This window comes from Gadus morhua, chromosome 5, assembly GCF_902167405.1.
Source record: "Gadus morhua chromosome 5, gadMor3.0, whole genome shotgun sequence".
Lineage (NCBI taxonomy): Eukaryota > Metazoa > Chordata > Actinopteri > Gadiformes > Gadidae > Gadus > Gadus morhua.
The window spans coordinates 12,799,892-12,812,211 of NC_044052.1; the positions used below are offsets into that span (position 1 = coordinate 12,799,892).

Consider the following 12,320-nt stretch of genomic DNA (forward strand, 5'->3'; position numbering starts at 1 on the left):
CGGTGTGTGTGGATGTGTGGAGCTCTGTCTGGCCAACGGTATTATTGATGTCTGTGTCAGAGAGAGTGTTAATCTTCTAGGACACTTATATAACGCTATGTATGATGTGGCACCTCTCATATCCATCACTCATTATAAGGCTCAGACACAACAACGGTACTAAAAATGTATAAGAAATGGGTCGTAGCCATGGAGACAACACGCCCCCCTCCTTCCTACAACTTAGCCCAAAACACATTTTCTTAAAAACACATTCTTCCTTGCGCTTCTTTCTAGTTTGTTCCGTTCTGGGCTTCCCACGTTGATACAAAAGGGATCAAACTCAGGTAACGAAAACATAACGATTCTTATTTTTATGGGATTATACACTAATAAAAACTGAGATCACAATGTTATATAAGTATGTTCCACTAGATGCCACTCAACTCGACAGAGACTGGACCCTTAATGCAGATGAATCACGGCATTGGATGTCTTCAATCTGCGGTGGCTTCAAATTACTGCCAGCTTTGTTTAGAGACGTAAGTAAACCTGCCGTCTTCCTTTGCTAATCAAATGCAGTCAAATTGGGTGACCCTCAAAGAGCCCTTGTGGTCACCTTTAGGCCCCGTACGTACAGTATATGTCAATTTATGTTTGGATGGGGCGGCAGTGGCTCAGGTGGTAGAGCGGGTTAACTTATAACCAGAAGGTTGCTAGTTTGATCCCTGGCCCCTCATAGCTAGAGTGTCGAGGTGTTCCTGAGCATGACACCTCACTCTTACTCCCGAAGAGCTGGCTGTCGCCTTGCATGGGGAACTGCGCCGTCGGTTTGTAAATGTGTGTATGAATGTGTGAATGTCGGACAATAATTGGACGGCACTTTGAGTGGCCACTGTTTAGAGAAGTCCTGTATAAATCGATCTTTACCATTTACAAGATGTAGAAACATTTTTCTATAAAAATTGATCAGTCTATCCTTGGACCCCAAGACATGATTACAACCATGTTCACCCACAAGGCACTTGTACATCATCGTCTCCTCTGACTTCTGCTTTGTCTCCTGGGAACAGAGCCTTCTCAAAGAGCTCCGTTCTCAGTGGTGGACGTCGGCTCGGAGCTCAGTACAGTAAAGGAAGCCGACACAAAGCAACACGCTGGCCTCTCTCCTACCTGCTGGTCCTGCAGCTTGACGCCCACCACCCTGAAGGTGTTGTTCGTGGTGTTGTGGTAGATGTTGATGCGGCTGAAGCCCTGCTGCCCCGGCTTGATGGGAACCCATTTCTTACTGGCGTCGTCGTACACCATGACGGAGGCCCGGGCCTGGCAGATGCTCTGCTCACTAGGAGGAGAGGAGGAGAACGAGACACGGGGTTAGGGGAGGAAGGCTTCACACGGTCTGGCTAGCAGGAGCTTGGATCAACAGCGACTTAGAGGGCTTAAAAATAAAAAGTAGAAAGTTTCAATTTTTTAAAGATAGACTAAATAAAATCAAGAAAATGGACGAGTGGTTGAAACGTAAATCCGACAAAGATCGGTGAAAAATAAAGCTCATCCAGAAACATCAAAATGTCGTCAGTTTTAGGAAGAATATATTTTAAGTTCAAATTCTGATGATACAAGCTCTTTATGATACGAATTGTACGGTGCGTATCTGAACAGTTATACAGAACCACTACTGTTGCCCCTTTCACACCGCCGCAAAATCGGGGCCGGTTCCGGGCCAGTTCGGAGCTAGGGCCAGGGCTTTGGTTTCACACCGCCAAAGAACCGGCTCCGGCCCCTAAAAACCGGTTCAACTCTGGCCCCACTTTAGAGCTGGGCTAGAACTAGAACCGCTTTTACGCCGGGGGCAGGGGGCGGAGTTATCCGTACCTTCATAAACAGGAAGACCAACGAAGACCGGCATTTTTTAAAACACCGAAGTAAACAATGGACGTGAATCCGTGTATGGTTCTTTATTGTTTTTTTCTGATTTTGTTTTAAATCGGAATATTCAAAGAACGAACCATACACGGATTGAATCGAAGACGAAATTGTTGTTGTTGTGTTTGAAACTGGCGCGAGGGTTCTTCTGCGCGCCTATTGTGTGGTGGTTCAACGCGTCAACGCGCCAACGCAGCTAGATGAGTCCATGTCCATGCAAGTGAACGGAGCGTTCCCTCTTCGTCATAACTATCAAACCAAACATCCTTCACATTCACCGAGCGAACATTATGAAAGTAAAATGCACATTTCTCGCTAAAAATGTTTCCATAAACGCATTTGATGGCGTAACTATGTTACTATTTCCACCCAGAATAAAGAAAGATGTCGGCCGTATGCTTCTGTCCAAGCTCACTAGCCGAGACGTTTGCAGTGACGTCATGACGTTGCTCACGCCGGCTCCATGGCTGGCTCTGGCCGGTGTGAAACCAACCGGTTCTTAACTGGGGTAAGGCTGGAACCAGTTTGGAACTGGCCCTAGCACCAGCCCGGAACTGGCTCTCGGTTCTTTTTGGTGTGAAAGCGGCATGTGTGGTTAGCTCGTGAGTTCACAGGGTCGAGATAGTGACCCCACCTTTCTCAACGTTATTAGCACAACACATGACGGTTCCTGAATAAACCGCATTCACAACAATATGAGTGGATTCACAGGATCCCAACTACCACATCAGCGGGTTGGCTCGTGGGCAGAGAGCCACTTCATGAAACCACCAGAACTTAAGTCCTTTGAGCGATAATAACAATGTTTCCACTATAGAAATATGACAGCCAGTTCCCAATGAGAGGGTGGGGCAGCCATTTGGAAACCGTGGAAACCAGCCTACTGCAACGTTAGGACACGCCCCGCCCCTTTCCCCGCAGGCCTTTAGTGTGGCGTTCAAGATCCACACCGCTGAGCGTTCTGAGAGCCAGCAACCGCATGGGTGTGTGTGGACCTTCTGGGTAATAACACGGTGGGTAATCACATGGTGTGTGATCAAGTGTCTCATCAACAAACTGATTGAGGGCTACAAGCTGAGAAGTGCAGACAGAAAACAAGCAAGCGCACGCGCACACACACACACACACACACACACACACACACACACACACACACACACACACACACACACACACACACACACACACACACACACACACACACACACACACACACACACGCACACACACGCACACACACACACACACACACACACACACACACACACACAAACACACACAAACACACACGTCACTTCTACAAATAACTACAAAGGGAAGTCTTCCCCCTGAACACGAAGAGATAATTTTGGACACTTAATTACAGGGTTCAGTTTAAAGGCCCACTATGCAACTTCGGGCATTCCTTGGCTGTTTTCTTGATTTTGGCACGCACATTTCTCTACACAGCGCCCCCTACAGCTTCGTAGTAGATATTTCACAACACTGTCGTAACAACTCGTTGACGACCCTTCCCCATGCACTTCTACGCGAGCCATGTGCATTTGTTTTCAAAGAAGCCGGCGAATGCGTGGAGCCATGTCCGAAGTAGATGTTCATAAAGTGTAGGCAAGGTTATACATTTTTAAAATGGTGTATTTGTATTGCAATAAACATAAATCCATCCTTTTTTATAGTTGACGGGGAGAATTTATATCCTAGATTATAATTGTTATATCTTAGGTTGAACAGAACAATCAGTGTAAGAGGTTTGGCCAACATAATAATCTAAATAAACAAGAACCTGGATTCGGGGATTCAGTCTGTATCTGGGGGACGAGACGGACGAACAGCAAAGCACCCATGGAAACAAAGGTGTTTATATGGTTGCAACCAAGCAAGCTAGAAACATACAGGGCTCACAACAAAACGGTCGAGAAAACAATTTTTACAGGGCTCACAACAAAATGGTTGAGCAAACACATTTGTACAGAGACTATCAACATCAAGAATACCACGAAGACAAAGTTCACCCAAGGGTACTTTCAATTTCAAAAGCAAGACGGCCGAGTCGGCGTCTGATTTGCAGTCTTCTTTTTCTTTCAGTTCACGCTATTCCTAAAAAGCTTGCCCAAAGTTTACTCGTGTCTGGCCTCTCTGTCGGTCAGTCTCCCTTTTCTCTTCTTCTGTTCCTCCGACATTGGGTTTCTCTGTCTCTTTTTAGTCGGCTGATCTATGATGAATATAACAATCCCTTAGTTGTTTGTGTTTATATCGAGCCGGTTCCGTGTTTCGGGGTCTGTGCCGTAAAGCACCAACGCCCGGAGTTCAGAACTTTCAACGCGTGACGCTTAGCGACGATAGCCAATCAGCGTGGAGCTTGACCCGACGTCACTGACAGAGAGTAGTGACCCTTGCACAGAAGGATACGGCCGACATCTTTCTTTATTCTGGGTGGAAATAGTAACATAGTTACGCCATTAAATGCGTTTATGGAAACATTTTTAGCGAGAAATGTGCATTTTACTTTCATAATGTTCGCTCGGTAAATGTGAAGGATGTTTGGTTCGATAGTTATGACGAAGAGTGAACGCTCCGTTCACTTGCATGGACAGCGTCTCTGGTTGCTAAGCAACCTCAACGTCTTGGCGGACTATTTCTCTGCTGATCAACACTACGAATGCTGGAAACACACCAGACACACCATGTGAAGTTATTTAACCCGATTATCGTTATTTATGAGTCTTTAGCCCAAGTGAAGGAGTTCAAGTACCTCGGGGTCTTGTTCGCGAGTGAGGGTACTATGGAGCGTGAGATTGGCCGGAGAATCGGAGCAGCGGGGGCGGTATTGCGTTCGCTTTACCGCACCGTTGTTACGAGACTCTGTCCATGCAAGTGAACGGAGCGTTCACTCTTCCTCCATTGGGAGGTGTTTCAGGCACGTCCAGTGGGGAGGAGACCTCGGGGAAGACCCTGGACTAGGTGGAGACCTCGGGGAAGACCCTGGACTAGGTGGATAGATTATATCTCAACACTGGCCTAGGAATGCCTCGGGATCCCCCCGTCAGAGCTGGTCAATGTGGCCCGGGAAAGGGAAGTCTGGAGCCCCCTGCTTGAGCTGCTCCCCCCGCGACCCGACCCCGGATAAACAGATGACGATGAGATGAGATCGTTATTTATATCCGAGATTATTTAATCTAACCCGATCTAAACTCTATCATGCACCCAAACACGGCGGCGTTTGGGTTTCCTACCTCGGACTCTAGCGCAGCCACATGCGCGTTGAACCATTTTTGTGACACACAATGATCAAGCGTCAGGTTAGGCGCGTTAGCGTTATCCAACGCGAGTAACGCGGTTGGTGTGGCCGTACCATTAGTCGATTGATCCTTGATGAATGCAACAATTGCCTCGCAACTGGCTGTTTATATCTAGCCGGTGCCATGTTTGGGTGTGTGTCTGTGCCGTAAAGCATTTTCGAAACTACAATCTGACTACATTTTCGAGGATACTTCCGTTGCGTCACATCCGGATTGTGTCGGTCCGAACAGAGCAAGTTGCATATGCGCTTTTTCACTGGAGAGGCGACATGGGTAAATGACACACCCACCAATCGACCCAGAAATGGATGCAGAACCATCAGCATAACTCTCAACCTGCATACTTAATGTAATTTTGGCTAAAAAAGTTGCATAGTGGGCCTTTAACTGCGATTAACCAAGTTCATCACAGATGAGTTCTCAAAAGGTGCAATTATCCTCCCCGCGAACACAGCTCAGAGACCATGTGAATGAATTGACCGTGATGGGTTGGAGGCGTGGCTCCCTCACGGTGTTAGCGCCGGAGCGATGTGTTCTCTGCAGGGCTAGCAGCTGCTGGATGGCTAACATCCAAAGCGAGCCTCATGTGAGCCAACACGAGGCTCGCTTTGTGGAAGCTGTGAAGTCCTTTACTCATTGTCACCTTCAACACCTCTAGGGGTCAGGCTCCCTGTCAGCCCTCCAGCACCACACACGTTTGGACAGCACCGCGCATATTGAGCCAGCACCGCGCACGTTGATCCAGCACCGCGCACGTTTGGCCAGCACCGCGCATGTTTAGCCAGCACTGTGCAGTTTTAGCCAGCACTGCGCATGTTTAGCCAGCACCGTGCACGTTTGGCCAGCACCGTGCACGTTTGCCCAGCACTGCGCATGTTTAGCCAGCACCGCGCACGCCGGGACTCGGTCTGCGACGGGACGCCAGATGCAGAGCCTGCCTATCGCCTGGCGGAGGTCTGCCGAGGTATGCTAGCAGGGTGATGGTTGGGGGGCGTTGCGAGGGTGAGACAAGTTATTTATACAGGTCTTGGTCACGGGGACCCGGTGTCTGTCAACAAGCTTCACTGTTCTATCTTTACATTCGCTGTTCAGAAATGCGAAAGATTCAAGGTCGGAAATAAACGCGACAGACTGACTCTCCTCAGCCCAACAAGAACACCGTCCGCTCTTATGGCTCCTCAGCGGATAACGCCTCTACATCAGCACGGGGGGAACATGAGTATGAACACCACGGAGGGGAGTGACATCACTAGTCCTCCAGGCTGGTCATGGGGGAGAGGGGGAGCGTCTCCGAGGCCCAGAGGACAATGCTAACATTCAAATGATCACAAGTGTTCTCTCCTCGCCTCTTGACCCCCCACCTCCTCCTCCTGTCCCTCCATCTGTCCCCCCCGATGGGGCAGGACCCCCCCCCCCCCCCCCCGGGTCAGTGACGCCCAGGCTTCACTAAGTGATTATTGGACAGCAAACACGCCCGTCAGCTTGTCATCATGTAGGCTGGGCTAACTTGGTGTAAACGCACCGTCTGCAGAACAAGCCACCATGTTGAGAGGGTTTAGAGTTGCTGTCACCAGCCTCCAGCTACATGCGTTAGTAGCTCGTAGTATTGTAGCTAGTAGTATGCGTTCCTCTCAAACACGTCCCAAGTGACTGCTCGATCAGTCACATTGTTCCTTGGATCCCGATAATATCCCAAAAGCCGGTAACAACTTTGATGGAGTAAGCTAGGATCTTATTGGACTTTCCCCTCCCCAGTAGACTTCGTTCTATTGAACCAGGCATTTCCATGTGCAATCATCACATTTTACTCCGCCAATGGCCTTCTTATGTAATTGAAAAGATGTTATAAACACTGAGCCCAGAATATTGTTCGCCGTTTATCATTACATTACATAAAACCATCGGCCCACAGAATCTGCTGTACTCTGAAAGGTCAGGGGGTAGAAACGATCCAAGAACTGATACAGGATGTCTAAAACGTATTCATTCTACATGACGGTTGAAGGCCTGTTTCACTGTTTCACTATTCAATCCATTTATAGGAAGCCTCAAAATCGGGCAGAGGAGCCACATCAATAAACTAGTATTTCATACTGCTTCAGGGGAATATTTAGTGCTCTTTGAGCTGGCCTGAAGTATTAAATGCATATCATGTTACCATGACAAGCTCCCTTTGAAGCAGGAACAGCGTATTGTGGCTATATCATCTGACTGCAAGCTGAGAAGATTCAAAATCCATATCTTCTCGGCTGTCAGAAGAAGAATACATTGCTATTATTTGCTTGTATTTCAGAGAAAAGGGGTCATATTTCAAAGTGCTACAGTCCTGCTGTAGAGGTTCAGCCGTGGTAAGGGTCGACTGATGGAACGTTTTTCCAAAGTCTCCAAAACCACATGACAGGTCTTCACAAGTGAGACCATCGTCACCACAGTCTGATGGCTCTTCTTACAAAAACAAGCCCTATTTCTGGACTGGTTTGGGGGCACAGAGCACCTAAAACAAGCCCTATTTCTGGACTGGTTTGGGGGCACAGAGCACCTAAAACAAGCCCTATTTCTGGACTGGTTTGGGGGTACAGAGTTACTAAAATAAGCCCTATTCCTGGACCAGTTTGGGGGGTAATAAGCTAGCATGCTCCAGCTGCCACGGTAACCGTCTCCCTCCAGTATCAGGGAGAGCAGTTTGACATGAGACACATACTCCTACTCCACTCCACTGACATTGCTTATTCAACACACGGGGAGATGAAGAGCGCATGTTGCTACTCTTGTGGCCCTCAGTCGGGCCTGAACCGTGGGCCACGGACATTTCCTTTCTGCTCCGTACACCCGAGAACACCTCAATTAGATCTGGCCTAAGATAAGGTCAGCTCTGTTCAATTAAATGCCACGGAAAGCTCCATGGAGACAACTGCTGCTCGGAACCGGGTTAAGGTCGTGTCAAAAGCGCTTAGTGTCTTTGAAGGCTCAAATAGGGATATAAAAATGTGATAAACTGCATTTAAGAACACAAAGGGATGTTTTGAACCATGACATCACTGCAGAGGGTAGGGGCAGGGTCTCTGAGTGCCACCTGAGAAGATGGACTGAGGCTCCGCTCCATAGGCCAAAAGATAACCTCCTAACCTGACAGCTGGCTCGGCTCATAAAACCCCACGCCCCGAGGCTCACACTGGGGCCTCACCGGCCAGACCCACTGGTGAACTGTGAACGGTGGAGGGGGGGGGAGAGGGAGGCAGGGGGAGGAGAGGGAGACAGGGGGAGGTAAAGTGACTACTGGCTTGTAGTCAGGAGCCAGCATGGGGCCGCACAGTGAGAAGGTCATGCTTTAGGATGGGATCACAGTATGCTGAATGGAGACCTGCGTGCCGGAAGGGTCTCCCCCTCGCAGCTCCCCCTTTCAGCAAAAATAAAGAGGCAGTCGGCGTCAAACATAAAATGGAAAATGCATCTGGCTAATATCATCATCCTGCTTTCAACGCCATCTCCGTCCTATAGAAGACTGCAGTGACGTGCTTAAAGATGCATGGCAGCCCCCCACTGCCCTCCTCATGAATAAGAGAGGACAGATTGTATGTTACAACCTCATGAGACATGCACACATAATTACACATCAGCTCCCAGACCTTAAGGATCAGCGCTCCTCCATCATAACATTGAGGACTCCAGGGATGCTGACGGGATATTATTTATGCCATGTAGCTCTGAAATAAATAGTGTTAAAAAACCTGAAAGTGTTCAATATCATCAGGCTATAATATCTTGCCTGAAACAACAGGTTAGCAAAAACAAATAGAGCAAATCACCATGCATTAAAAGTACTGTTTGCAGGGTTTTTACATTCATAAATCACTTTAAATTACCGTGATATGAACACGTTGTAATTTAGCTGAGAAACATTCCGACTCAATCCATGGCTCAGAACAGCCTGGGGCGTCTAAGTGGAGATAATGGCTCTGCTTTCATAACCATTTCATTTTTACAATGTTTATTCATGATTATAACCAACATTGGGTTTTGATTAACTCACAGAGCTCGCGATAAGCTCACTGGAGGCGCTAGATGGAGCAGGCTGCACTTCCCTTACCGGCCAGAGGGGTCGGTATTGAGTGAGCGCGTCTGAATCTTTCACAAAGTGCCTTTAACATACAAACACCTGTGAAATGAATAAATAAGTGCCTGCATAAACGTCTTTAGAATAACAATAGTATAACAAACAACTGAATGTAGCATCAATTGGGGATAGCTACAAAAAGTACAGCTATGTTGTTATCAATACATCGGTTAACACACAGCGGAGGGGGGTAGCGTGGACAGTTTGAAGGGGTGATTGATTTCATGTTGTACTTGTCTGACCTGGTATGTTGGGGCGGTAATAATTGGGACTGAACCAGGGCGAAGGGTGATGTGAGCGGCCCGGGACCGGCCCAAAGACACAGTGTGAATATGGGTCAGGAGAAGGAGTGTGAGGAACAGAGGAGACCTGAGGAGCGGTTCCGCTGCGTGAGCACTTACCTCCAGGCTGGTAGGCCAGGAGAAAGGAGCGAGCACACACACACACACACACACACACACACACACACACACACACACACACACACACACACACACACACACACACACACACACACACACACACACACACACACACACACACACACACACACACACACATTCTCCATCAGCAAAATCCATTAGCAGAATCGGTAGTGCTGGAGGCTCTTGTTTTGACCTGATACATAAGCGCACGTGCGCGCGCGTGCGTGTGTGTGTGTGTGTGTGTGTGTGAGCCTGTGTGTGCATGTGTACAGTATTGTAAGTTATACTCCGTTGGATCCACGGTATTTTATTGTATATCACTTGGCAATGCCTTCATGCAAACCAAACAGGACATTCATAAGATGCACTTCAGAGAGCGCCTGAGCCACAGAAGTCAATCACCACGTGTCTCTGAGGTCAAACATGTTGGCCAACACTAAGAAACCGTTCCAGCTGTGCCCGCTACATTCAATCATGATGCATACATCATCACACCATCACACACATCACTCAGATGCTGATTCATTCTAAAATGGTCAGGGGATTCAATAGTGTAAACTGAATTAGCTTCCACTGAAGGAGCCTGGCTCTGTGGGGCTGAGCCTGGAAGGCACCCAGCTGAGGTCAGGGGACGATGGGGCTGCAGGGGGCTGTGATGGATATATAGACGGCACCCCGGGGGGCGGCACGCCCCGGTTGCCATGGTAATTGTTTACTCTTTCTAGTGCCCCACAGAGCGGGCCTGCTGTGAGGCGGGCCTGCTCAGGGTCATGTGATGAGCTGAACAGCTACGGTGACACCGCGGCGGCGGCGCACACGAGCGGTCGTGCGAGAGCTGCATGAAGTTTTGCGTGCATCTGCACACTGCTGCGACAACCGACAACTAAACATGAATCAAGACGAAGCGAGCGGTGACAAAGGACTTCTTGTTGGAGGAAGTGAGAGTTGTATTGAAAATACACCTACAGTTAGCTTTCAATCATCTATTACAGCCATAATAACCCGTATGACTCCTCCCTATTTTGCCCGGTAATACCAACTTCCTGTTCTAGGAAAATGGGAACACCATATAATATACAAATCCCAAAATAAAGGCGAGTTATTTTTAGCTGGATTTCAATTCAAAGATGCTTGTACAAACATGTGCACTAGCATTCTCACAAATTAACACTAAACCCACACACAGTGGGAGCCTGTGCCTGGGGGTGCACGTGCGTGTGTGTGTGTGTGTGTGTGTGTATGTGTGTGTGTATGTGTGTGTGTATGTGTGTGTGTATGTGTGTGTGTGTGTGTGTGCGTGCGTGCGTGCGTGCGTGCGTGCGTGCGTGCGTGCGTGCGTGCGTGCGTGCGTGCGTGCGTGCGTGCGTGCGTGCGTGCGTGCGTGCGTGCGTGCGTGCGTGCGCGCTTAGGGGGCAATGGGTCCAGACTCTACCTGGATTAGAGGCCGAGCCAGGCAGACACGTCATCATTACCTCACCGGTCTTAAATGTAGCTGAACTGGATTTAACTCTCGCCGGCTAATCATCAGCTCCACGGGGAAAGACGGTTCAGTCACACAGCGGGCCAAGCAGTGCGGCGGACAGGAAGTAACTAAGAACAGCGCAGGCACACTAAGCACTGTGACCAGGAGGACAACCTCTCTACTCCTACAAGGCAGCAGTGGGAGGACTGGTGCAGTGAGGGGTTAGGCAGTGGGAGGAGTGGTCCAGTGAGGGGTTAGGCAGTGGGAGGAGTGGTCCAGTGAGGGGTTGGGCAGTGGGAGGACTGGTCCAGTGAGGGGTTGGCAGTGGGAGGTGTGGTGCAGTGAGGGGTAGGCAGTGGGAGGACTGGTGCAGTGAGGAGTTAGCAGTGGGAGGAGTGGTCCAGTGAGGGGTTGTTAGTGGGAGGACTGGTGTAGTGAGGGGTTAGGCAGTTGGTGTGGTCCAGTGAGGGGTTAGGCAGTGGGAGGTGTGCTGCAGTGATGAAGACCGCAGTGGGGCTTGATGTGACGCAGTGAGGGTTGAGTCAGGCTGTGCGGGTGATGAAGCCTTGTGACCAAGAGGCCCAGAGAAGAAATACTTTATTTCTGTTTCCGACAGCGTGGCGTTTGTTCATACGATGAATGGTAGGAGCGGTGCACGAGCCCCGGGCTGGTGCACGTAGAGCCCTGCTGACGAGGCCAGAGGCCCCGAGCCAACAGCGAGGCGCAAGAGCCAAGAGGCAGGACAGCGCAGGGCTGATGCCTCTCACCGGAGATCATCAGGGCATTACTGTACACCATAGAATAATGCAGCTTAGCAATAGGAATATATATCCAACACTCCCCACTTTTCAAACTATAAATCCGAGCGTTGAAAGCTTCAAAGTGCCACGGATACGGCTCCCATTTGATATAATCCGCCCCCATCCTGTCTCCCTTCACCTCTGACTTTAGGACTTTGGGTCCGGGCTCCGCTGTGCTGTGAGAGGCCCTCTGCCTCCTGGACGGATTACAATAGAGACGACAGTAGAAGCACCGCGCTGTACAGGCCAGCAGCGGCCCTGGAGGGAGCCGCCATCGCAGTAGGTCCTCCTAGTGGCATTAATAGCGTCCCACTC

The 12,320-nt window shown here is 49.3% G+C and overlaps 1 protein-coding gene across 1 annotated transcript in view; it reads right to left on the minus strand.

Annotated features, from left to right (window-relative positions):
* Positions 1–12,320, minus strand: part of evla (Enah/Vasp-like a) — a 32,448-nt gene that overhangs the window by 14,139 nt on the left and 5,989 nt on the right. The window contains 1 exon segment of the mRNA XM_030356680.1: positions 1,153–1,321. Coding sequence (XP_030212540.1) covers positions 1,153–1,321 — 169 coding nt within the window.